We start from the raw sequence: 27,948 nt of genomic DNA on the forward strand, positions 1-27,948 counted from the left end.
TGATGAGCTCGGAAACAATTTCTTTACTACTACTGATCGTAAGATAATAATCCCAGATGGTTATTATAATGTGTGTGAATTGAATAAAGAAGTGTTCACCCGCCACGGTGCAGAGTTAGACTTGCACGCTCCGAGTGGCTATCTGAGAATAAAGAGCACCAAATCGATTGAACTTTCTGAGCGTCTTGCACATAATCTGGGGTTCCCCAAAAAACTCATCGCGCCGGGAATAATGGTGATAGGAAACAGGCATCCGCGGCTCGCGATACATAAAGCACTTTACATTCACCTCTCTCAAATTAGTACCACCGATAATTTCTATAACGGATTGCCTTCTACGTTGTTACAATCAATCCCAGTAGAAAATGAAAGATGCGGGGGTGGTCGAACAACCACGTTGACATCACCCCAATACAAAAGACTTTCTCACGGAGATTTACCACGTTTAACACTTCTATAGTAGATGAAAATCATAATCCCGTTTCTATTGATTATTTAAATATTACATTACATATAAGATATGGTTGAACCCTGCACTACGCTCAGTTTAGTTGATCTCGGAGATACAGAGGGATTTGATGTGCCGGGAAAAGAAAATCAGTTGTACGCATTCCAGCTTTCTGAAGGAACGTACAAAAGAAAAGAAGTAAAAATTGGTGATATCGTGAGTGAGGATGATGTTGTCAATGATGAGCCCTATCAACTTGTTCGTTTAAACGGTACATGGCAGCTAAAACCCCTCGACAAGTGGATAATAGATTTTAAAATTGAATCACCTTACATTACCAAAGAAGAAAATAATAATTATAGAATAAAAAAACAGTGGTTGGATATTCGCTGATTTAACAGCGTTGGATGTAAATTTAGTAAAATACCAGAAGAGGTGTTATGTGCTTAAGAAATCTTCGAAGGGTGAATCTGTATTTAGAATACATTTTTATGAGCCAAATGATTTGCGGGGCTTCCGTTTCCGTATTATTTATGATGTAATTCTCGGTGAAGAGCCTGATGATTTTGTACAAGTTTTTAAATGGTTTTACATTAAATGGCCCAAAAATCTTGCAAATCAACCCCTGAGAATCACCATTGCAAACCAAGATGGTGTGCCCCATATTATACCACAGGGTAGTCATATAGAATTCTCGCTTGAAGGTATTGCCACAAAACAGGAAGTAATAAGTTTTTGGATGCAGCTGCGTCTTCCTCAAAATATTTCCTTTAGAAGACTACGTTGCACCAATTTGAATATTTAGAATATACTATAAATATTAGAAATGGTTGATCCCGGAGGGCCAGGAACACATAATATCAAACCCTGCACTACGCTCGGTTTGGTTGATCTCGGAGATACAGACGGATTTGATGTGTTGGGAATAGAAAATCAGTTGTACGCCTTCCAACTTTCTGAAGGAACGTACAAAAGAAAAGAAATAACGAGTAATGGTGGTGTCAACAAATTCAGCGAACTTGCAGACGTGAACGTTGACGGTGTTGTTGTGAACAAACCACATCATCTTGTTCTTTCCGACGATGATACGTGGGTACCTTATCCGGTGGATAACTGGGATTTAGATTTTGAAATAAAACAACCCTATGTTAGTATTGGAAGAAATCACGCTCTACAAAAAATACAAAATAGTGGTAAACTGTTGGCTTCCTATCATACGCGTAAAGATCTAATCGTCGTTAACAGTGACGACTTTGGATATGTTATTGGTATGAAAGGTAAAAAGACTGGTACACTGCGGTTAATTAAAGAGTTTGATTTTGAGCCGCCTATTCAGGGGTCAACTATCGTTTTAGATATACTCCTTAGTGGGGTGCCAGATGATTTTGTAGAAGTTTTAAAAGGGTTGCAGATAAAATGGCCTGGAAATCTTAAAAATAAACTCTTGAGAATTACCATCAAAATTCCAGTGGTTGGCCCATCTGATCAACCCGATCCCTCTATAGAATTCTCGCTCGAAGGTGTCATCAAACGTCCATCGTTAGATAAAATATCTCTCGACTTTATTCACATCGGACCTCTTCAGCTTAAAAGACTGCGCTACTCTCCTCATCCTGTTACCATAATTTAAAAACAAAAAAAATGATTACTATAGAATAATGGAGTTTCGCCTACGAGAGATATCGAATATAAAAAACAACCTCGAAAAAGAGCGTGATGAAAGAACTTTATTTTATAAAAAATATAAACGCGGTGTAAATATCGCTACAGCCGCGGATACAACGCTGACGACTCTTAGTCTCGCCCTTGGGGCATCGGGTGTTGGATTACTGTTGAGTGTCGCCGCTGCTCCCGTAGCTATTGGAATAGAAGTGGGAGCTGGTCTCCTTGGTGTGGTTGGTTTAACTTGTAAATTTATTCATAAAAAATTAATGTCACAAGCTATGAAGCACAACGAGATTCGCGTGTTGGCCGAGTCAAAACTGAACACTATAAATGATCTTATTTCAAAAGCATTAGAAGATGATAAAATAAGCGATGAAGAATTTAGTCTCATTCTGGCTGAAGTTGAAAAATTCAATGCAATGAAAACAGACATAAAATCGAAACACAAAACTCAGTTGTTTAACGGAAAGAAAAATCTATTTGATATTCAAGATGGTAAACCATCCAAAAAGCTAACTAGGTCAAACGTTCATATGTGAACGGTTGACCCACTTGATACCTCCTCTCCCACGAACCAGACCATTTGGCTCTCCATACACATATTTAACCATCATTTTTTTATCTAGTGATTTGGCTCTCCATACACCTTTTTAAGCCGAAAAAAACGATCGCGCGGGTTTTTCGTTTTTATGGTTTAAGGCGTTGTTGTGCCTTATGGACGCTTAAATGGGTTACATATAGAACCCCCATCCCTTATACTACTGAACATACTTTTTTAAAGGGCGATAAATCAATTGTGGTATTCGCAGTGAGAACGCTGTTTAAATCATATTATTCTGGTGTATCTTGGGCATTCAAAAAATCTTTTTAATGGCTGTCACACTGCAACATTTAGCCATTTTCATTAGATCTAGATAGATGTACAAGTTTAGTTACACCCACCGGGAATGTAGTACGACACGATCGATTCAATTTCTCTTTTATGTTCATTCTAGTTTTATAGTTTTAAAGTTAATATGAAAATTTAGTATTTTGTTAAACTGTTAACATGTAGAGCCAAGTACAAGTACTTCTAAACGTCGTAAGAAGTGAAAAGGACTTCATTTTGAGAAAAGTCAAGACTGGAAATTTTTTCGTTTCATCATGATCAGTTCAAGGTATTAACTCGCATGGTTTACAATTTTTAACTGTGAATTCCGACTGATTCTGTGGATATTTTTATGGCAGTTTGGGGCATAATCCAGTAAGTGATGAGGCGTTCACAAATCTTTCTCTGAATAAATATTTAACGGTCTCCTTCTCCAACTTTCCATCACATGTTATTGTGTATTGTCCATTGAATATAGGATTAAACGGGCAGGTCAACAACTTGAAGCAAAATGGCGTCATTCGCATTCGCGAAGAATATGAGCACGCGCTTTAAATGTGTATAAATATGTGTACGCAATTGATTTTTGCCCATGACCTTAAGGGCTTAGCCATCAGATCTGTAAAGTCCACTCATCGTATTGATTTTAGTATTTTCCGATAAAGACCACTTGGGCGAATGAACATAGTGAAAGCCCTGTACACTGTGAGTAAAACACACAAACTTTTTATGTATTGACTAATTGAGCATAATTTCAAAATGTAATGTTTAAGATGAGAAAGATCAGTTTAAAGCAAATTAAGTCTCCTAGCATTAATTACAGAGTAATTTCCCTTTTTTGCTATTTGCACCAAAACGTTTACAAAATAAATAAAACTTCCATGCTTAGCAAAAGAAGTTCCTGTTTGAACAAAAAATGATAATAATGACTGCTCTTTTGTTGTGTCAGAATATGAGATCAAAGTGCCAAGTTTAGAGAATACAAAAAATATAAATATAACAGTAAATGCAGTTTGCATATAATTAGGCTTCATTTTTTATTTTTTTGTGCCCATCCCAAAGGTGCAATATTGTTTTAAACAAGATGACTGGAAAGAACTGAATTTTTCCTATTTTTATGCCAAATTTGGTGTCAACTGACAAAGTATTTGCAGAGAAAATGTCAATGTCAAAGTTTACCACGGACACACAGACACACACACACAGACAACCACACACTGGGTTAAAACACAGACTCACTTTGTTTACACAAGTGAGTCAAAAATGAATTCAAAATATCTGCTTTTCCACTGTCTGTTTCTACTGTGTCTCCATCTTTAGTTATTAATGGACTCACTCCTGTTTTCATTTTAGTTTTTGATTGTACATATCTCCAGAAAGCTTTAGGGTTGTCTCTACATTCATATGACAGTTTCTTTTCAAATTCTTTTTTGGCTTCCCTTATTATTTTTTTTTATTACATACATTACGTGCCTTTATATATTATATATATTTTTGTTAGTCTCTCCTTTGTTTGGTAACTAGGAACTTTTGGTACAATTTGCGTTTCTTTTTTTACAAATTTCAGTGTGTTCGCATTCATCCACCTTGGTTTCTGTTTATTATTATTTTGGGTGGTTTGCTGTGGGACATTTTTTTAATTTTTTTTTTATTGTAGAATGTAGAGTGGTTTTTATTTCTTTCCAACATTGTTCCACGCTGACTTCATTTAGTTTTTGCCAGTCTATCATCGTTATTTCTTCTCTCATTTGTTTAAAGTTCCCTTTCTTAAAGTTATATGATTGCTTGGGTTCTTCGCATTCCAGGTCATTACCTAAGTACAATGAGAACATAAGCACTTCATGGTCACTTTTATCTATATGGGCTAGATGTTCTATATCTGATATTTTGTCTTCATCATTAACTATTACCAAATCCAGTATATTTGCTTTTTGTCCTTTTCTTTGTCTTGATGTTTGCTTTACTACCTGAGTCAAGAATGCATCATGTAAACAGTTTATGAATTTCTGTCCTCTTTCGCCAGAACATGTGCTTTTCCAATTGATATCTGGGAAGTTAAAATCACCTATAATGCAAAGTCAAACTGCTTCAATCTTTGCTCACTCAACAGATCAAACATTTTTTCTTCATTTTCAATTGTTGTACTTGGGCTTTTGTATATAGTTCCAATCAATACCTTCTGTCTATCTTTAGTTGTAAAAGTAATCCACAAGCTTTCTTCAAAGCTATTTTCCATTAGTGTGTGTTTTTTTTTTAGCATTTATGGTATCCTTAACATACATTACTATGCCTCTCTTGGGTTTCTCATTAAAAAATAGTTCATAGCTTGGAATTGAATATTCTTGTAAGTTTACTTCTTTTTGGTTCTTTGCTATAGATTCTGTTACTATAATGATATGTGGTTTACTCTCTTCTGTCAAAACAAGTAGTTCATCTTTCTTGTTTAGAAGGCCATCTGCGTTTGTATACAAAAGTGAATAAGAAACTTCCTGTACAGTTTTTCTAACATTAACAAACTTCTTTTTACAACTATGTACATTGTCTTGTGCTTTGGGGTTAAGTCAATTTTTTCCCTGGTCTCCCTGGCCAGGCCTGGGTTTCCATTGGACATGCACTATCTTCCTACCTGGGATTCCGATATCCTTCTCTCCCTTCTCTATTCTCTGTCGGAGTTCTTCCCTCGTTCTTTATTCTCTTTTCTTTATTCTCTTTTCTTTCTGATGGTGTATAGTCTGGATTGATGTACACCCTTTCTTTCTGGTCAGTCACTCCTTGGTTCAGTTTCTGAGCGTTCCTCAGGATCTCCCTCTTTGCCTCGTTCGTACTGACTTTGACCTTAACAAGCCTAGGTTTGGACCCTAAGTTGAAGTTTCCAAGTCTCACTGGTTCCTTGACAGTATCTTCTTTCAGTTCAGGGCAGATCTTCCCCACTACTTTCTTTATCTTTGACATGTCCTCGTTCACTCTATCCTCACTATTCTCACCACTACTTTCAGGGATGTTTGTGAAAATCAGGTTTAGCTCTCTTTTTTCTTTCTCTACCTTCTCTTCCCAAAGTTCTGTCACCTTCTTCTCTACGACCTCCTCTATCTTCTCTTCCAGAGCCTTTCCGCTACACCCCTCCCCTAGTTTTTCTAGCCTTCATCTACTTTCTCAAACAGTCTGATCAATCAGTTGATCTTTGCTTCTACTTCACATTTCTTTTCACCCTCCCCCGAGTAGCATTCCTGACAGACCCATTCTGTCCCTTCTTCTGTGTCAGCTTTCTCACTCAGATAGCTGAAGTCCCGGTCTGTGAGTGAAGTACATTCTTTGTGAGACCATTGTTTGCAGTCGTGACATTGGATAGTCATTTCTTCTTCTTCTACTCCCACCTCACATTTAAGGCAAATAAGAATTTTGCCCTCTCCTCCAATGCACTTCGACCTTCCTTTTTTTTTGTTTTCATCTTTTTGCGAGTTTCTCCTGTCTTTCATCCCCCCAGTCGATCCTCTTCCTCTGGTACCGGTCTTCCTTCTGGAACCTTTTCCAGACATAATTTATTATTAAGAAAATAGGACTGTTTTCTGGTTAGGATTAGGATTTGATGATAATTGAACTTAATTTTTAAGCTAATTATTTACGGTTTACTTGTACACACAAAAACTAGAAAACATGCAGTTTCGTTTATGTGAGAGTCAAATCAAAACAATGCCGCCATTTTTTTTCAAGGTAGTGGGTACCAACTTGGAAGAAGTCGATTTTCTCGAATTTTTTGACAGCGACAATAAATGTCATCGTCAAAAAAACAATTCAAGCACAATATTGCTATGCTGTACACTTTTTTTTATGTCCGTGGGCCAAAACTTCTGTACTACAACAATATTAATCGGAGCACATCGCATGAACCACTACTGAGCCATAATGATAAATGAACTCGTTAAAAGCTCCTTCATTCAGTGACTCTTTTTGTTTACAGTTTTTAACTACATTATTTTTGTAGAAAATGGTTTAGCTTAACAAAATGCTCGTCTCTTGCAGTTTTGTGTGATATGTAATATGTCTATGTTAGTTCCTCGAGCCAAAAGTCAAAACGCCGCTAAATTTGGTCAAACAAACACAAGCTTCGCCCCTCAAGGCTCGTGGAGGGCCGGTTTCGTGAGTCGCTTCGCGGCGCTGGCTCTGCGGTTCGGCGGAACTGACTATAAGGAGTGAGAGAGTGCCAGACAAATAGAGAACTCTCCTGGTCTGGAAGAATGAAAGAATAAAAGAAGAAAACCGGCGCACTGCCTTCCCGAGTCTACCTTGCCTGGCTGCGGCTCTCTTCTGCAAACACCTCCTACCTGTCTTCACCTTCACAAACACCACCTTACCACCCCATCACAATGTTTTATCAGTCTGCAGTTTTTATTCACTCTTTATAGTAAGAAGTCCTATTTCTTTGTGTTCACCACTCAAAAGTCCTTGATCTTCACTCTGTCATTCACCTGTATGTATGTGTGATTGTGCAGGTGTGTGTGTGATTCTGAAAAGCTGGAAGTTTTCACCTTAAATCAAGCAGTGTAATTTTATTTCATTCCTATCAAAAGAAAGGATGCACACACACACACACACACACACACACACACACACACACACACACCAATTAATGTTGTTATTTATATTTACATTGTTGTAGGTTAATACTTGTTGATATGCATATACATATTCTCCTTCCCATGACACCTCATTCAATACACACCACAATCTCTTTAGACCTTTTTCTTATAATATACTTTTCCTCTGATACATAACATGAATACTTTTTTTACACTCATATTCACATGCATTCTCTTTCCTTTATCCACTTCTTTACTCCTTTCTGTCTAAAAACACTTATAGTGAATAGATGTTAAACTGAAGATAAAACACACACACACACACACACACACACACGCACACACATACATATATATGCGTATGTAAATGTATACAGACACAGATACAGACACACACAAAGTTATCCTTGCTCTGCAGCACACATCCTCTCCACATACTAACAGTATAATGTTCAGTGTTCTTGCATATATGAGAAACCCTTAACCCTTAACATCCTGGAACAAATGGGTCTTTGTGCTGTTTTGGCAAAGTTGACAGTGACAGCATCTGACAGCTCAAAGAAACGCGGAGTCACACCAGAATATTAAGACATGTTTAAGAGTATAGCTGCATGGAAAGAAGAACACAAACAAGACTTGTTATGAATATGATCAGAAAAAGTGACACATACAGTCTACCCATGAATTACATTGCCAGTTTTTATTTTTATGATTTGTATGATTACAAGTGTGTTGACACATCAGGGCATGACCGGATGACCACATGATAATTCTCAGGCAAAGGTCAGATGTTTTTCAAGAACTTGTGCACATTTCATCTTTAGTGCACAAATATTCTTCAAAGAGAAACTGTAGTGTCTAGGAGCTGAGACAGGGGTGTTGCAAAGTGAAAGTTATGTAAATTGCATAAGTAGGTAAAAACTAGTATCAAGAGGACTCAAAGGGATATAATAATGATAAGAAACAGTAACAACGACAACATTATTATGGATTCAAAATAGTATTATGATTGATAGTATGATTGTGATGATGATGTTTATTTTTATTGTTAACATAATCATCATTATTATTACTGTTAATTAACAAAATGTAAGTACTTTTACAACACAGTTCTACTCATATAGAGTCACTGTGCATTCATTTGCTCATTTACTCACAGTCTTAGTTACAGCACAACACATTATGCATATAAATTGAGTAGGGGAAAACATTACTTAATATTATCATGTGGAAAAAATGTCTTAAGATTTAAGTTGCACTTTAAAATCAGGTCAAGAGTTCAGTAACCTTAAGTAAATTTCCATGAATAGTCTATCAGCAAATCTCGAGAAACTAGCAGAGATGCCAACTGTTACGATTTTGCTGTATTTTATTATGGTCGATAGCATTTTATTCCGATATTTTGCCAGTGTCAAAATTGTTCTGACGAGTTCATTTTCAACTACATAGCATGGTCAGATGCTTTCTAATCATAACATTACCCAGAAACTCAAGACCTATCTATCACGAAGCCAGGTCACGACTAACGCTGGTCTCACGTGATGATGCTCTGTTTACCATATGCGTGTTTACATTGTATAAAATGTAAGTTTGCTGAAGTGGCTTGGATGCTCTGTTTACCATATGCGTGTTTACATTGTTTGTATAAAATGTAAGTTTGCTGAAGTGGCTTGGAGTCCAGGTGTTCTACCAAATTCAGAATGTCCCTACTAAATTTCCTGATTGTTCATACAAACACTTGGTGGGGGTTGGCATCTCTGAACTAGTAAAATATCTTTTGCCGATCAATGATTTGTTTAAGAACCGTCAGGAGTTTCTCACTGGAAAAATGGACAGAACACATTGACTAGTGTATCACTGTATGTGTGCAGTTTGAAGTGGATAAGTACAGAAGAACAGATTCATCAAAGTACTGGAATATAAGAGTGATGCACTCATATCAATTGGGAACAGAGCTGTATGGAAGGCCAGTGAAGTTCCTTAAGCAATGGTGAAACAGAAATGATATAACTTTTTCTTTATTTTCATAAATTAGCATGAGATGTGCTGCTATGTTTTGAACTTGCTGTGCTGCACAGCCCAGAAATATGTTGTGTTGGTGAAATATATTGTACCAGTTTAGAGAAATCAAGCCAAAAAGTAAATAGCGAGCTGAAAAGTTCTGCACCTACATCTCTTGAAAGATTCAGATCAGTATGATGAACTGATGCAATACGGAGTTCTCAGGAAAGGAAAGGAATGTTTTTATTTTGGCTATTTTTTTTTTTTATGGCAAATTCATAATGTTCAATTTTCTACAGTTAAAAAATACAGCTGCGATTTATATGAAAGAATTGTTTGATGTGACTAATAAACTGATCAACAAAGTTAGAAGCACATCCCTACAAACTTCCCCACAATCCAACTTCCTCAGGCTTTCTAATGCTTTTTCTGTGAAGAGACCATTTTAAGGACTCTAGTCTAAAGCATCCCACGATTCTCAGTCTGACAAAATTTGCAGTTATGGAAAACTCTTTTTGAGTAATCTGTTTTCTACTTTTTAGACCGTTGGTGAACAACAGGTCCATGATGTTTTGCGACAGATGGTTCTCAGAACATGTAAATTAAATCCCATTCCCACACCGCTTCTTGTGTCAGCACTCACAAATATCTTCAACTCCTCCTTGTCACCTGGAACTTTACCCACTGTCTGCCTTTTATTAAACTATCATTGAACCTCTTTAAAAAAACAGAAACAAACCCACACTGATCTGAATTATCTATAAAAAAAAAATTACAGACCAGTCTCCAGTCTTCTTATTTTTCTCTAAATTGCTTGAAAGAATCATCATTTCTCAACTTTTGGCTCATGTGGATGCTCACAACCTATGGCCTACATACCAGTCTGCTTACCTTTGCACTGAGACCACTCTTCTTCATGCGATATGATGTTCTTGCTGCACTAGATGACAGTCAAATGTCTTTAATTTGCTTGATCTCAGTGCTGCATTTGATAAAATAGATCATGATATTCTTCTCAATTGACTTGAACACATTTGTGGCATGAAAGGCTCAGCTCTTTCACTCAGTAGATTCTGTGACTGACAGAAATCAGACTATATGTATTCCAGGTTTAAAGTCCAACCCATCCACTTTGCTGTACAGTGCATCACAAGGGTCTGTCCTTGGACCTATTCTTTTTCTTTTATACACCCAAGCTATGGCAGATGTCATTAAAATATACAAGAGTTTCACACAGTGAATTTCCTGATGACAGTTACAAGTTTCTTCATATGTCTACCCTTGATACAGACTTCAGTTCCTGTCTTCAAAAATGCAGTTGTGTCACACTGACATAAAATCCTGGATTAGTAGGCCTCCTTCGGTCATGGCTGACCATGGATAGAGTAGATCCGACCTTGTGTCTAATTGGGCTGTCTGCTTGGACCAAGCAGCGTCGCCTGTGACTGTAGAGACCGATGCGAGAGAGACCGCCTCTGTCGCGGCGATTACATGTGTAAGCTGATGCTTGTCTGTCGGCTGCCGTCCCTTTTCTGCGAGCTCGCTTTTCTGCTGCAACAGCTGACAGTTTGTCCTCACCAATCCGTAGCTGATTCTTGAGAGTGCTTCTCCATCTGTTGCGGTCATCTGCAAGGCCCTCCCAGGACTCAGTGTTGATCTCAAGTGCCTTCATGGCACGTTTGCAGTCGTCTCTGTATCTCAGCTTTGGGTGGCTGATGCTTCTCTGCCCCGTGGCGAGCTCTCCATAAAGGATGTCTTCTGGGATGTGACCATCTTCCATGCGGCGAATGTGGCCCAGCAAGCGCAGCCATTGCTGACTCAGCATGGTATACATGGTCGGGAGGCCAGCGCGAGTCAGGACTTTGGTGTTTGTCACCTTGTCTTGCCAGGAGATGGTGAGTATGCGCCGTAGGCTTCTCAGGTGGAAGGTATTGAGCCTTTTCTCCTGACGAGCATGTGTGGTCCATGCCTCACTGCCATACAGCAAGACGCTGAGGACGCAGGCGTTGTATACAGCCATCCTTGTCTTTGTGGTTGGCTTGGGATTTGTCCACACTCTTTGTGTGAGGCGGGCTAGCGTTGTGGCTGCCTTACCGATCCTCTTGTCGATCTAGGTGTCAAGGGAGAGGTTGTTGGTGATGGTGGACCCAAGGTAAGTGAATGGATGGATGGCTTCAAGCTCATAGTCATCAATGGTGATGGCTAGTGGAGATGGCGTGTCTTGGCCTAGGACATTTGTCTTCTTGAGACCGATGGTCAGACTGAAATCTTTGCAGGCCTGGGAGAAGCGGTTATTAGTGACTGCAAATCCTGCTGGGTGTGGGTCACAACTGTGGAATCGTCAGCAAAGAGCATGTCTCTGATGAGGGCTTCGCGGACTTTTTTCCTTGCTCTGAGGCGGGCGAGATTGAAGAGCCTGCCATCTGATCTGGTCCGCAGGTAGATCCCTTCTTGCGCTGTGCTGAACGCATGTCTCAGGAGAAGAGCAAAGAAGATTTTAAATAGGGTGGGGGCGAGGACATAGCCTTGTTTGACACCGCTGCGTACGTCGAAGGGCTTGGAGAGGTTACCATTAAACTGCACCTTCCCTTTCATGTTGGAGTGGAAGGACTCAATCAAGCTGTGCAGTTTGGGGGGGGCAGCAATCTTTCGAAGAGCCCTGAAAAGGCCGTCTCTGCTGACTAGGTCGAAGGCCTTGGTGAGGTCAGTGAATGCAACATACAGGGGCATCCTCTGCTCTCTGCACTTCCCCTGGATTTGGCGAAGGGAGAAGATCATGTCTACCGTGGATCTCTCTGCTCGAAAATCGCACTGTGATTCCGGGTAAACGCGTTCGGCCAGTTTCTGCAGGCAAATTAGGAGGACCCGAGCGTAGACTTCGCCTACAATGCTGAGAAGTGAGATGCCTCTGTAGTTGTTGCAGTCGCTCCTTTCATCCTTGTTTTTGTAGAGGGTGATAATCTTGGCATCCCTCATGTCCTGTGGTACAGCTCCCTCATTCCAGCACTGACAGAGGACTGTGTGCAGAGGATGCAGAAGAGTAGTCTTGCAGTGTTTAACCCTTTGGCTGCCAGGAAAATAAAATTTAATTGAAATCTATTTGCCAGGGTTTTTTCACAAAAAACGGGTATAAATTTTCAAAAAATTCTGTGCTCTTTTTTTATTGGAGAAAGACCCATAAAAGTATACATTTTCTGAAAGGTAAATGAACAAAGAATACAAAACACATGCTGTTTTCCCATTTTATATATTTTTAGTGACATGCTGTTGTTTTGAAATCAGTGTTTTGTTTTTTGTCACATTTTCAACTTGTTCATTACAAACATTAGTCATGTAATGCACAAAAACATCATATTTTCTGGACAAATGAATATCTGCAAACACAAAATCATACTAGAACAACCACAATATATATATTTTTTAAAGAGATAGATACACAATACATTGTGACTTCTCCAAGTGATGAGATGGGTGTGAGGCCACGCCCCCTCAGTCTCCACCACCCTCCTCTTCACCCCTCTCACACGGTCACTTGATTCAGTTCTCATCAGACCGCGTTGGCTGCGTGCCAAGAATATCGCTCTGCTGCTTAGTCGATCGTCTTCTGTCGTCTGCTAAAATCTGTACAGCTGACATCACTCACTGACAGTTGCATCTTGGCCACTCTCTTGATTGCTCCCTTTATTTTCTATCAGATCGTCCTATAAATGTTCATCACTATCTTCTCCTTCGAATTTATGCTTCAATTCTTTCTGAGCATCAGCTAAAGAAAGAAATCTTGGTTGATTTTGTTCGTCACGATCGCATGTCTTGAGCACGGCGTCAGTCCGAAATTTTGTTGAGCGAGCGAGGAGAGAAGTCGGGCAAACACTAGGACAGTGACCCAGCCAAAACGTTCAAATAAAGGACTGCTTCATGACGTAGATGGGGTTTCTAGCTATGAATAGAATCTAGAGAGATTCCCCAGGCTAAAGCTACCACTATTCTTGTCAACGAAGTGAATGCAACCCAGGGAAAAGTCCGAATATATCAATGATGAGTTATCTCGTCATTGTGGCAGCGAAGCATACGTGCTTGCCATGACGAGTTATCTCGTCATGCAGGCAGCCTAGGGGTTAATGAGGTCTGGGGGAATTCCGTCACTGCCAGGTGCCTTGCCTGATGTCAGGCTGTTAATGGCCTTGCTGAGTTCGTCCTCAGTTGGCTCTGCGTCAAGTTCTTCCATGACCGGCATGCACTTGATGGCATCAAGGGCTGAGTTGAACACCATGTTTTCTGTGGAGTAGATGTTGGAGTAGTGTTCTGCCCATCTCTCCATCTGCTGGCTAGGATCGTTGATTACTTCTCCAGTGGAGGACTTCAAGGGGGCAGTCTTGCTCTGTGTTGGTCCCAGTGCCTTCTTGATACCATCACACATCCCTCGGATGTTGCCTCTTTCAGCAGTCTTCTGTATCTCTTCGCTGAGCTCTGTCCAGTACTCATTTGCACATTGCCTGGCGTTGAACTGAACCTTACTCCTGGCGGCCCTGAGGATTTGCAGGTTCTTCTCACTGGGTGACCATTTGTACTCAGTGAGTGCAGCGCGCTTGGCCTCAATACTGGGAGTCATCTCTGATGATTTGGCCTCAAACCAGTCATGGGACTTCGCAGTTTTCTTCCCAAAGGTGGCTATAGCAATGCGGTGTATGGTGTCTTGTAGCGTTTCCCATCTTTCTGAGGCAGAGTCTCTGGGCTGCAATGCATCGAATTCTCTCTCAAAGGCCTCTGTGAACTGTTCTACAAGGTCTGGCTGAGACATCTTGCTGACGTCAATGCGAGAGTTCCCTTGTTTCTTTGAGCAGTGGAACTTCTTTGGTTGCAGTCTGATCTTGCAGCATACCAGAGAGTGGTCCATGTCGCAGTCTGCGTTATGGTAAGAGCGAGTGTAGAGAAGGTTTTTGATGGCAGCTCGTCTTACTAGGATCAGATCCAGTTGGTGCCAATGTTTTGAGCGCGGGTGCCTCCAGGAGACTTTGTGTTGGGGCTTCGTCTTGAAGAAGGAGTTGGCGATGCGCAGTTCATGGCAGGTACAAAACTCAAGTAGTCGCTGTCCATTCTCATTCATTTTCCCCACTCCAAAGGAACCGAGACAGGAGGGCCACGAATCGTTTGCACCCACTCTGGCATTGAAGTCACCTAGGAGAACAAGTTGTTCTGTCATGGGGATGTTCCTTATGGTTGATGTGAGATTTTCGTAGAACTCATCCTTGGCGTCTGGAGAGGCGGACAGTGTTGGGGCATATGCGCTGACGAGAGTGACATAGCCTTCAGAGGTGTTGAGGCGGAGAGTCAATAGTCGTTCTGAACCGCCGCTGCCTGGTTCGTCCATGTTCAGCAGGCTGTTCCTGACTGCAAGGCCTACTCCGTACTCTCTTGGGACATCAGAGCTCTTTCCTTGCCAGAAGAAGGTGTAGTCCCTCTCCTTTAGTGTTCCTGAGTCAGCCAGCCGTGTGTCCTGCAGAGTGGCAATGTCCACATTTAGTCTCTTCAGCTCGCTGTTTATGATGGCCGTCTTTCTGGTGTCGCTGATGTCTAGCAGATCTTGGGAGAGCCCAGGCATCATTGTCCGGACATTCCAACAGGCCAGTTTCATTGTTGATCCGTTTCTTGAAGTTTTCTTTTTGCCTGGTGCGGAAATTAATGACCTGCTTGTCGGATATTCTCCTATTCTTCATACACCCATAGAAGAAGGCAGGTCGTGGCGGGACAGCACCTAACTGGCTGGGGGCTGCCCAGCTTGGGCGGGCGGTAGTTGTCCAGTGGGACACGAGGGTCCCTCCCACCGTCAGAAGCAACCCCTGGTGTTGGCTCTATGCCAATTGAGCACTAACTTATAACCGGTAACTGTTGCTTCATGTGTTGTTCCGATGCTAGTGCTAGTAGCGAAGCTGGAGTGTCCTCTCCAGGTTTTAGGTGCAAGGTGTTTGTGGATGGATGGACGGATATAAGCCTGGGCAATGTAATATGGAAGACAGGCTGTTGCCCATTCAGCTTGTCCCCCCTCTCCACCTCGCTGACAGATCCAAAGGAACAGCAAGTCTGTTACGTTTTGGTGCCAATGCGGCCGCAGGAGCTGCCGGAAAGTGACAAAGTTTGCCATCCGACCGCCTTAGGGGCCCCACACCGGATTTTCTGTCAGGGTTTACTCCCTTAGCTAGGTGGCTGCAGGTAGCTCTCCAGAGCTGGCGCCCTTTGATGGGTCATTTAATTCCAGCAGGGTGTCTAGCCACTCCCCTCACCATCCTCCTGAGAGGACTGGTGGGGGTGCTGGTTTAGTCGCCAGCAATTCGATCCAGTGACAGGTAGTACTTGGATCCAGGTTACCAGTAGCAGATATATCTATCTGACTTGACCTGGATTATGACTAACAAATTGCAGTTGAATGATGGTAAAACAGTGGCACTGTTTATTTGTTCTCAGATACCTCAAAACTACCCAGATTCTATCATGACTTGTCAACATAGCATTCTATTCTCCAAATTAGAAACTTTGGTATCATGTTTGACAACAAATTTTCAGTGAAGCAAGTTACTAAGCTTTGCCGGAGTGCATGCTTGGAATTACATAGAATAAGTTCTTTTCAGTATGTCCTCACTGTTGAAGCTACCAAAACTCTTGTCACTTCCCTGATTCTTTCCCACTTTGATAACTGTAACTCACTTCTAGCCAGATCTCATCCATTTTCGTTTGATAAAACTGAAATAGTTAGGGATGCTGCAGCTCGCCTGGTCTTTAAGGCTTCCAAGAAGACCCACATTAAACTTCTGCTGGCTAAACTCCATTGGTTTCCTATTGTTGATAGAATTGATCAGAAAATTTCTTGCATGTGTTTTAATATTTTTTCTGGTACATCCTCACACTGTTTGTCTGATCTTGTTTCATTCCGCTCATCACAATCATCTGCTGATACGTGTGTTCTGTGTGGTATATATCATGAAAAGAAACTACAAGGACAGTGTGCCTTTTCATACCTTGGTAATGTTACCTGGAATAAACTTCCCCACCAAATTTGCCATGCTCAAACAAAATCTCAATTCAAATCTGGCTTCAGAATATATGTATGTACAAATATGCTGTCATGGATGTGTAGGTGTTGGCATGTGGTGTGTGTGTGTGTGTGCGCGCGCGCGTGTGTGTTGTAGTAGTAGTCTTCAGTTTAATGTCTTCCACTTTAAGTGATATTAAACGAAAGAAAAAGGGGGGTGGAGGACAGGGCGTGGTGGTGGGAACGGTATTGGGCAGAGGGTGAAGAATGGTGTGTGTGTATGTGTGTGTGCGCGTGTGTGCGCATGTGTGTGTGTGCGGTGGGGAAAGACACAGAGCATTGGAAAAAATAAAACATTAAAAGGGGAGACATAGGTACAATATAGAAGGAAACGCTAACATCAAACAACTGTAACAACTATAACAAATGTCCAATTGAAATATGCAGCAAACCTTCTGCAATAGCAGATAACATCTTGAAATTGTCAAAAATACATTCAAAAGAATTTTCCAAGAAGTTTGGTAGAAACGATTTCAGACTCTGACATTCAAAGGGTATATGTTTTCTAGAAATAGATTCTCCACATATGCATTTAACATCTCTGCTGAACTTTGTGGTGTGTGTGTGCGTGCATGTGTGTGTGCATGTGTGTGTGTGCTCTTTGTCATTGACACGTTCCATTTGTCTTGTTCATATGATTAATATCCTATCTCTTTTAATTTTTTTTAACCCCCCACTCCCCACCCAACCCACCCATATTGATGTTGATTGTTAGCCCTCTGGACTCATGTGCTTAGGGGTACAGTGCATTATAAATGCCCATTATTATCATGAATGGCATGAATGAAATGCAACCCAGTGGGTGTAGAATATGGGGCAAGAAAAAAAGACTAAGGGAAGAGACTTATCGATTTTAAACTGCTTGTAATGTAATCAAATGCACTGTTTATTAAATTTGGTGTAGCCATTGAATCTTTGTCTCACTCTGATGATAGTACAGGAACAAAAATTATGATCATGCCAGTACCAGTGGAAGAGTCCACACTTTGTGAAGTTGATCACAATATTGAAAGAAAAACAACCAAAACCAACAACAAAACCCCACTATTTGTGCATGAAGCCTTTGAAAACATACATGGAAAAATACTGATATTGTTTGATCATCTTGCTTTTTCCTGGCTTCTCTCCCAGTCAAGACACAGAATGTTGAGAATACTGAATAATAATGAATATATACTATAGACAAAAGCTTTGTATGACCCAAGGCCAGGTGTGCAATGCTTATTTCCTGGTTTTTCAAAAGAACAGCATGCACAATACAGCTTGAGACAGCAAGTAAAATGAAAACATCTTGGCAAAAAGAGTATGAAGTGGGAATTTATTTTGGGGTTGCTTTTCTTTAAAAAGATAATAAATAAATGAAAAAATAGCAGTCACACGTACACACATATACATGTGATTATAATGTGTGAGTCATGTTTTCATTGGTTGCATTTGGAGAAAAGGGAAGTTTGTGTGCTTCTTACTTTCTTACGTGTAAATTATTGTATTAGTCAATGCAGATTAACAGCAATTGTGCACATTATAAATACAAATTTTCCATAAAACTTCCATCTTGGATTTTGAAGGATGAAGCAAAATTTTCAGCGTTTTGAAAACATTTTGGGCATTTTGCCAAGGTAATAAAGGGCTGCTGCAAACGACATTAAATGATTAATACTATAATAGCTGAGAATGTCAGGGAGACCAAATTAATAATAAAGATGTCAGTAACATCTCCACTGTAACTGACCAACTGATCTTAATGAAAGTCCAGGCTAGTGTTCATTCTGTATTGATCAATCTTTTCTTTAATGATTAACTGATGTTCACACTTCATACACGCACAGATCATGACATTTACAATAAAAGTTAAACATACATTGTATTCAGCTTATTTTAAGTATGTTATCCATAACAAGCAAGCACACGCTCATTCATACACACACACACACACACACCAGCAGAAGTTCAAGATGCACATTTGTCTCTAAGATGATGGGAAGAACAGAATTGGTGAGTTTTGAAGGACTACATAAACTGAACCTGGGAATCCACATGATGGACAGTCACATAAATTTAACAGTTAAAAAATGTATATGGCTTCAAGGTTACCTTAAAAATGGTTCAGTTTTTCACATGTCATTGCCATTTTCTTTCTATCATGGTAACTATTAGAACTTTCATGGCTTTGTTCACACGTTATCACAGCAAAGATTGATGCACAGAAGTGCTTACTTTCCCTTTCTCTCTACCTTCCATTAGTTCCAAGGATTTGTTTTCAGTTGCCTTAAAAAACAAAAACAAACAAACAACAACAACAACAACAAAACAAAACAACACTCTCTGTTGTTGCTTCAAAGACTGGAATCTTTAATGTTATTTCAAGTAATAGTATTGTGGTACTGTCACAGATATGGTTACAAGTATTAGTATATTATGTTTATATATTATGTTTATGACTACAGAATATGTTTTCTGGTGATGGTAAATGGAATATGTTGCTTTATAATATTCTAAAATAAGTCTGTATGATCAGGTGTGGATGGAGAGCACCAGCCAAATCCTGTTCCCTTTTCCTGGTTTGGACTGGTTGACTTCATATGTCATACAGTGTGTGGGTGGGGGGAAGGTGTGTTTGTGTGGTGTGTTTTATTTATTGACTCACTTGTGTAAACAAGCGAGTCTATGTTTTAACCCGGTGTTCGGTTGTCTGTGTGTGTGTGTGTCTGTGTGTCCGTGGTAAACTTTAACATTGACATTTTCTCTGCAACTACTTTGTCAGTTGACACCAAATTTGGCATAAAAATAGGAAAAATTCAGTTTTTTTCCAGTCATCTTGTTTAAAACAATATTGCGCCTCTGGGATGGGCGCAAAAAAATAAAGAATGAAGCCTAATTATATGCAAACTGCACTTACTGTTATATTTATATTTTTTGTATTATCTAAACTTGGCACTTTGATCTGATGTTCTGACCCAACAGCTAGAGCAGTCATTATTATCATTTTTTGTTCAAACAGGAACTTCTTTAGCTAAGCATGGAAGTTTTATTTATTTTGCAAATGTTTTGGTGCAGATAGTAAAAAAGGGAAATTACTCTGTAATGCTAGGGGGGTTAATTTGCTTTAAACTGATCTTTCTCATCTTAAACATTACATTTTGAAACAAGAGAGGCAAGGCCTTCAAGACTCACTTGTGATGCACTTTTTAAAAAAAACATCCAAGCTTTTTATGTATTGAGTATAATTTCAAAATGTAATGTTTAAGATGAGAAAGATCAGTCCAGCAAACTAAGTTCCCCCAGCAGAGTAATTTCCCTTGTTTTACTGTCTGCACCAAAACGTTTGCAATAAACAAAACTTCCATGCTTAGCAAAAGAAGTTACTGTTTGAACAAAAAATGATAATAATGACAGATCTTTTGTTGGGTCGAATATCAGATCAAAGTGCCAAGTTTAGAGAATATAAAAAATATAAATATAACAGTAAATGCATTATACTCAATACATAAAAAGCTTGGATTTTAAAAAAAAGTGTATCACAAGTAAGTCTTGAAGGCCTTGCCTCTCTTGTTTACATTAAAAAGAACCATGTAAATGTGTATTGAGTGTTAGCATTACGATTGGTGTCTTTGTCTGTAAACATGAATGTGTGTGTGTGTGTCTTTGTGTGTGTGTGTGTGTGTGTGAGAGAGAGAGAGAGAGAGAGAGAGAGAGAGAGAATGTAATAGGGGTGTGTGTGTGTGAATCGCTTTTTGCAATTCTGTGAGTCTGGCTGGCAAGGTGGGAGGTTGGTGATGAATATGATAAATTATTTATATATGATGTTTGTGACTGTCCTACCATACATAAAAAGTTTTCTAATCCATCACACATAATGGTATATAATAAATAGAAAGGTGAAAATGATACTGGTTTCAAACATTAATATTGAATGTGAATTGATCATATTAAATATTAAAAAAGTAAATAAAAGAAAGCAAACACAAAAATGGAACATAGGCTGCCACAACAAGCATCAGCTAGAGAAGTACGTGAAATATACTGATAATCCTAAAATACTTTTTTCCAGGTTTGACGTCTCACAGATCATGGAGGACATAATACCGACAACATCTGAGCTTTCCAAACTGACTGTGCACCAGTCCAAACCTGTCACAGACACACCTCCATTAATCACGCATGACCTTGACCCTGGAGCAGAGGAGACGGATGCTGCCAGTGTGGACTATGACAGCTTTGATGAACACAACCATGAACGACCTGCAGAGCGATGGGCCCCCTTAGGGGCAGCTGTCAGCCCTACACCCTCTCCTGCAGAACCCTGGTAATAGTAATGATTTTGATTTTATATATTTGATTATATTATATATATATATATATATATATATATATATATATATATATATATATATATATATCTCACTAAATCTTGTGTAGAGACAAAGTGCTTTTAAAATCAGCAGTCATTCACACACATGCAATGCTCTAATTCAAAGGAATGGAAGATGAAACTTATAAATAGATGTAAATAGAAAGCTGGAGAAACTGTAGATTAGGAAGAGGGAGTTACAATTCTCTGCAATGATGCCACGGCATTATACCTCAGTATTACTCATCAGTATAATTTGCATGCTTCATTATTTAATGCATCTTCATGGTCAGTGATCAGAGTCTGAGGCTGAGTTTCTGTGTTGTGTGTCCTTGGGAAAGGCACTTTACTCTGGTTTTCTTCACTCCGCCTAGGTGTAAATGGGTACCTGGATTAGGTCGGAGAAGGGTAAAAGCCCTGGAAAGAGAGGATTAGGCACAGCCTTCCTATGCCGAGCCCTAGACACAAGTCAGTATGAATTCACTCCCCCTGGGCTGTGAAAGGCTTACCTTACCTGATACAACAGTACATTTTGTTATGATGCAGTTTTTCATCTCACCTTAGATGAAATGTTTTGATAGGGGAACACAGAAAGCCATAATTTTTAAGTACATTTTTAGCTGGAGAACAGATAAAAGTAGACAAAGGCACATCCACCTCCACAATTATAGTGTTAAATGCTCAAAGGTTGGAAGAGTTGTATCATAGAGGCAGGAAACTTAGGATCGGAAGCAAGTAGACTAACTCGCAGCACTAAAATGCTTTTGACCGCTGACAACCAAAATTAATATTTAAACGCCTGTTTTTTTTTTAGTGCCAAAAATTGATTACTGTCTTTGAGGTGATTACAATGTTTAAATCATGTCATTTTGATATATCTTGATTATTTAAGAAATTTCTTAAAGTTCGCGGGAAAGGCACACCTCAACTTGTTGCTGTTTTTTTTCGAGATCTGTACAGACTGGTATCCTGGCGCTAGACTTACTGAAACTCATTGAGAGCTACCGTCTATTAACTTTAAAAAGAACAGGTCATTCTGGTTATTTAGTATCCAGTTTAAGATACCCATATGCAGTAAATATGTCAATGGAATAGTTAGTGTCATTGTATGTGTTCTGTCCAGAATTTATATTTATTTTTTTTAATTGCGAACGAGAAAAACAATATCCTGCTGTATTCAAACCCAAACATACATTCCGTCAACTGGGAAGAGCCATATCAAAAAAAAAAATCAGTGAGCCAGTCCAAACCAGGAAATAGGAACAGGACTTGGCTGGTGCTGTCCACACCTGGATTCAAGATTACTGATTATACAGACAAGTCATAATATTAAAAGAGATTTTTAATTAAGTTCCTAAACCAATGGCTGTAGGCCTTTTACAAACTAGGAATAGTTTACAAATATGACATACATAGGCACATGAAAGAATCTTATAACCTGTCTACCATTTGTGTACCAATCCATGTAACATGTCTACCAGTGTGCACCACTCAACACATCTACCAATGCGTTCCAATCTATATAACATGACTACCAATGTGTACCAATCAACATAACATCTACCAGTGTGCACCAATATATATAACACTTTTACCAGTATGTACCTTGCAATGTAATTAGACCTGCATGAACTTGAAGACACCATTTCTTGTCTTTTATTTTACAGAATATATGTTACCTGTTACGGAATGACCTGTTACGTGTGTTGGGTTTCTTAAAAAAAAAAAATTGTGTTCATTTTTGTGGGTTGAAACTTGTGCAGATGAAGAAAATATTGTATTAAATGTTTCTGAATGACTGTATACATGTTGTAGTATGTTGGCTGACTCCAGTGAAGGAGAAAGACTTCGACACCTGGAAGAGGAACAGGAGCAGTTGAATTCATCGCTACTGGCACTCACCACACATTTTGCTCAGGTGCAGTTCAGGCTGAAACAGATTGTCAATGCTGAACCCACAGATCGTGAGGTGAGGATCTGGATGAATTGGTACTAACAGAACTGAAATGAAATTGTTTTCTTCTTAGAATAGAATTTCATTGATGCACGGCTAAATCTGGAATTCTATATACTTGGCACCGAAATGGCACCAGCATGATATAGGCTGTTTCGGATATGAAACCCAGATTCATACATTCATATAAACGTAAAGGCACCAAAATGGCACGGTGGTACCCTGCCTGTTTCTGCTGTTTTGATATGGCACTGAATCACTCAAAGCTTATTGCAAATTAATAATAATAATGATAATAATAATAATAATAATAATAATAATAATGGATACTTATATAGCACACTATCCAGAAATCTGCTCTAGGTGCTTTATAAAAACGCTACACACACACACACACACACACACACACACACACACTGCATACATAGATTTTAACATACATGTGTATCTGACAGCTACCCTAACACATACGCACACATAGGCCGGCACAAACTTACATAAACACACATGCACACAATACACATTCATATACATGCATGTAGTTATGTACACATACATATGAATACACACAGTCAAAAACAGCTAACGCAAAGGAAGTGAACCTGCCACAATTGAACTTATTGCTGAGGGAAAAGGTGAGTTTTGAGACGAGATCTAAAAGATGCGAGGGAATCAGAATGACGGAGGTTATCAGGGAGCTTGTTCCACGTCTTTGGTGATTGAAAAGAAAACGATCTGTGTCCATAGGTCTGTCTTCTGACGTGAGGTATCCTGAGAAGTCGAGTATCAGAGGAAGAACGGAGCTGGCGAGATGGGGTATAGATACGGAGGAGTTCAGAAAGATACTTGGGGCCAGATCCGTTATCTGCAGAAAAGGTCAGAGTGGATAGCTTATAGTCTATTCAATCAGAAACAGGCAACCAGTGGAGAGACTGAAGGAGAGGGAAACATGGTCAAATTTAGAAGCTCTGCAAATGAGTCTGGCAGCGTTATTCTGAATTCATTGGAGTCTGTCTAACAGATATTTTGGAAGGCCGGCCAAAAGAGAGTTGCAGTAATCCTATCTTGAGAGAACCAGAGAGCATACAAGTGTCTTGGTTGCATCGGTTGAGAGATAGTGGCGGATAGAGCTGATTCTACGCAGTTCCAAATAGGCAGCTTTACAGATATTCGAAATGTGCTGTTGGAAGGAAAGAGACTGGTCTAGGATTACACCAAGACTGCGAACAGGAGAAAGTGAAACAGGTGTGCTATTGATCAGAACAGAGTCAGGAAAGGAAGGATGTTGACGAAACTTCTTTGGACAGGTTATCATAAATTCAGTCTTATCATCATTTAGTTGCAGCTTGTTGAGAGTCATCCAGTCCTTTAGGCCAGCAATGCACTCCTGTGTTGGAGTCACCAGTGCATCAAATTCAGCTATGGAAGCCAACTGATAAAGTTGTGTGTCATCAGCAAAGCTCTCATGCGACATTGCATGATGACTGATGACATCCAACACAAGAGCCGCATACAGCACGAAAAGAACAGGACCTAGGACGGACCCCTGTGGGACACCATATTTTAAGGCAGATACTCTAGAGTATCTACCATTTACACACACTTTCTGTGTACGATCTGACAGGTAAGACGTGATCCATGCTTGTGTAGTGTCACGAATACCAAAGGAAGTTTTAAGTCTGTTCAAGAGGATAGAGTGGTCGATAGTGTCAAAAGCTGCTGACAAATCTAAGAGAGCGAGAACAGATATCTTATCCTCATTAAATCCTGAAAGCAAATCATTCACTATTCTTAGAAGGGCCGTTTCGCAACTATGACCACGTCTATAAGCTGACTGATGGGAATTTTAAACCATTTTGTTCCAGTTGAGCTAAGAGCTGAGACAATATGATCTTTTCTAGCAGTTTTGATAAAAAATGACAGATAAGAGACAGGTCGATAATTTTTTAAACAATTATGATCCAAAGATGGTTTCTTGATGAGTGGACGTACAACAGCAGATTTGAAGCTTTCAGGGAAACAACCAGACAGTAAGGAAGAATTGATGACATGAGTAATATGTGGCAGTAGAACATCAGTACATTCAACCAACAAAGAAGACGGGACAGGGTCAAGCTCACAGGATTTTGGGAATTAACAGGGATTGCTGTTGTTGATTCCTTTATTGATGGAACATCAGAAATGCAAACACACACAGACACACAGACACAGACACGCACAGACACACACACACACACACACACACACACACTTAATTTTAAAGAAATGTTGGTCGGATGGTGACATTCCTCTTGTATGGAAACAATCAATCGTTGTCCCTATACACAAACAGGGCAAACACGGAACAGATAAAAACAGTTATCAACCAGTTGCCTTAACATCGCATGTATGCAGACTAATGGAAAAAGTTGTTCTAAAAAGACTTGTTCATTATTGTGAGAAGTACAGTGTAATTCCTATAAACCAAGCTGGCTTTAGAAAAGGTAGATCCTCCACAGAACATCTAGTCAAACTGACTACACAGGTAAAGCAACAGTTTGCAAGGCGAAAAAATGTACTAGCGACTTTTTTTGATGTGAAAAAAGCATACGACCAAGTGTAGCATGCTCGACTTCTATATAAACTGAAAAATATCGGTATCACAGGCAACATGTATGATTATATTAGAAGTTTTTTTTATTAGATAGATTTATGCAAGTAAGAATAGGAAATACCTACTCAAACCCCAGACATTTACACATGGGGTTACCACAAGGATCAGTAATTTCGCCGATTTTATTCAATATATTATTAGCAGATCTACCTAACAAGCTAGCTAAAGATACAGTCTTGGTTCAATTTGCTGATGACATTTGTTTATGGATGAAGGTGACAATGAAAAATAAAACGCCTACTAGGACATTGAATTACATAAAGAAAATATACCAGCGGGAACTTGATAAAATCAGCAACTTTATGACAGAAAATGGCTTATCATTGTCCTTAGAAAAAACAAATATGATGCTATTTAATACAGGATCAGACCCAGAAAAGCTCCCCGTGTTTACAGTAAATGGTACCATCATCAGATATACACAATCTGTTCAATTTTTGGGAGTCTATCTTTCTTCAAAGCTTTCGTGGAATTATCATATTGACTATATACTAAACAAAGCAAGAAAAGGTCTAAATTTCCTTAAAATAATTTGTAAACAGCACTGGGGGCAAGATAACAAAGCGTTGATATCTCTCGCTACCTTCCTCGTACGTTCACGCTTGACATACGCTCAAGAGGTATTCTTCAGTGCTCCACTGCATTTGTTAAAGAAGCTGCAAAGCATTGATTGTAAGGCTTATAAACTCACTCTAGGTGTGCCCATTCTTACATCAAATTTAGGGACTTACAGAGAAGCAGGTGTTTTATCTCTTGATGAACAAAGGAAAGCTTCAGCCGCGAAATTCGTTATCAAATCTTTCGCATATGAAACCTTTTCAAAAGAAGAAGCTAATTTGAGTTCACAAAAAGATTTTGCTAAAGGGAGCTAAGACGATACAGTCTATGACATCCATTAATACATTTGCATCAGATATCATTAGTGCTACGGAATCAAAAGACAAGCAAATTGCAAAAATACCTACTTTTTCACCAGTCCCTGAATGGGAGCAGTGTAAAGCTACCTTTGACATGGATTATACAGATTTACCCAAGAACCAGTCACCATTTTTGTTAAAACCTGAAGTGCTCTCCCATATAGAAAATCAATATTCAAATTATCTAAAAATATACACAGACGGATCTGTTCTAGAAGATGGTAATTCAGGAGTGGCTTTTGTAATTCCTTCATTTAGAATAGAAAAATTATACTATATGGGTAGACAATATTTCATTTTCACAGCTGAACTTATAGCCATATTTATGGCCTTAAATTATATTTCAGACATTCCGAAAACTGTAAGTGAAATATTATTATGTGTAGACTCAAAGTCAGTAATACAAGCTATAGAATCTTCAAATTCAAAGAATCGAATTGAGATGACAATGGAAATAAAACATATTATTCACCAACTGACAAAACAGGGCATTAAAATAACTTTCTGTTGGGTACCTTCGCACTGTGGAATATCTTCAAATGAGTGGGTAGACCAAGCAGCTAGAAGAGCAGCACGTAATCCCCTGTAACGACTGCCGCCTTGTCACGGTGCAGGGGCTTGCGTGCCCTGACAACCCCCGGAGCTATGCCGGCGGGAGTTTTACTCCTGGCAGGTTCAACCAAGCCGGACAGGTCCGCGTGGGGTAGGGGCCAGACTAACTGGCAGTCAGTCCCCTGTGCTCACAGGGTAGGTCTTTAGGCCATGAGCTAAGGGCGGGGTAACCCCTACAGAAACCTAGAGGGCTGAAGACAGCGGTACTGGGCCAGCGCGCGCCTTCTAACAAACCACAGTGCCATGCAACTACGCACAAGAGACAAGAGTTGGACAGATCATGTGAAACCGATGGCGCTCGCCCACTGAGGTCCCTCCAGGGTAGTGCAGCACCGGGCTCCGCGCCTCAACGGAGTCCACCCTCAGCGACTGGAGGTCACCCTCGTCCGTCTTGGCACGCCAGGAGACGGCGGAGGAATGCGATTGGCAGCACATCAACTTCATCCAAGAAGCGTCAACCTTTCATGGTTATGCATTGGAATGCAGAAGGAGTCATGAACAAAAAGACGGAGCTAGAACACCTCCTGCATGAGAAAAACATCAAAATCTTCTGCATTCAAGAAACCCACCTGCAAAGCGGAAAAGCATTCAGAGTCAGAGGCTATCAGTGCTTCAGGTCGGACAGAGCAGAAAGACGCAAAGGTGGTATCCTGACCCTTGTTAGGAACAACATACACTCCTGCGAATCAGCTGTCCACATGGAGAATGCCGAGTACCAAACGATTAGGGCCAAACTGAATGACACAGAGTTGCACATCCTGAACTTCTACTGCCCCGATGACCGTCCACTGTCCTTCGACACCATAGAGGTCCCAGAC

At 39.8% G+C, this 27,948-nt stretch overlaps 1 protein-coding gene across 1 annotated transcript in view; it reads left to right on the plus strand.

Moving 5' to 3' along the window:
* LOC143286667 (RUN domain-containing protein 1-like) overlaps positions 1 to 27,948 on the plus strand; it is a 134,254-nt gene that overhangs the window by 21,172 nt on the left and 85,134 nt on the right. The window contains exons 2-3 of the mRNA XM_076594303.1: positions 20,695 to 20,949; positions 22,810 to 22,963. Coding sequence (XP_076450418.1) covers positions 20,714 to 20,949; positions 22,810 to 22,963 — 390 coding nt within the window. The 5' untranslated portion in view covers positions 20,695 to 20,713. The remainder of the gene's footprint in view (positions 1 to 20,694; positions 20,950 to 22,809; positions 22,964 to 27,948) is intronic.

This window comes from Babylonia areolata, chromosome 10 (assembly GCF_041734735.1).
Source record: "Babylonia areolata isolate BAREFJ2019XMU chromosome 10, ASM4173473v1, whole genome shotgun sequence".
NCBI classification, from domain to species: domain Eukaryota; kingdom Metazoa; phylum Mollusca; class Gastropoda; order Neogastropoda; family Buccinidae; genus Babylonia; species Babylonia areolata.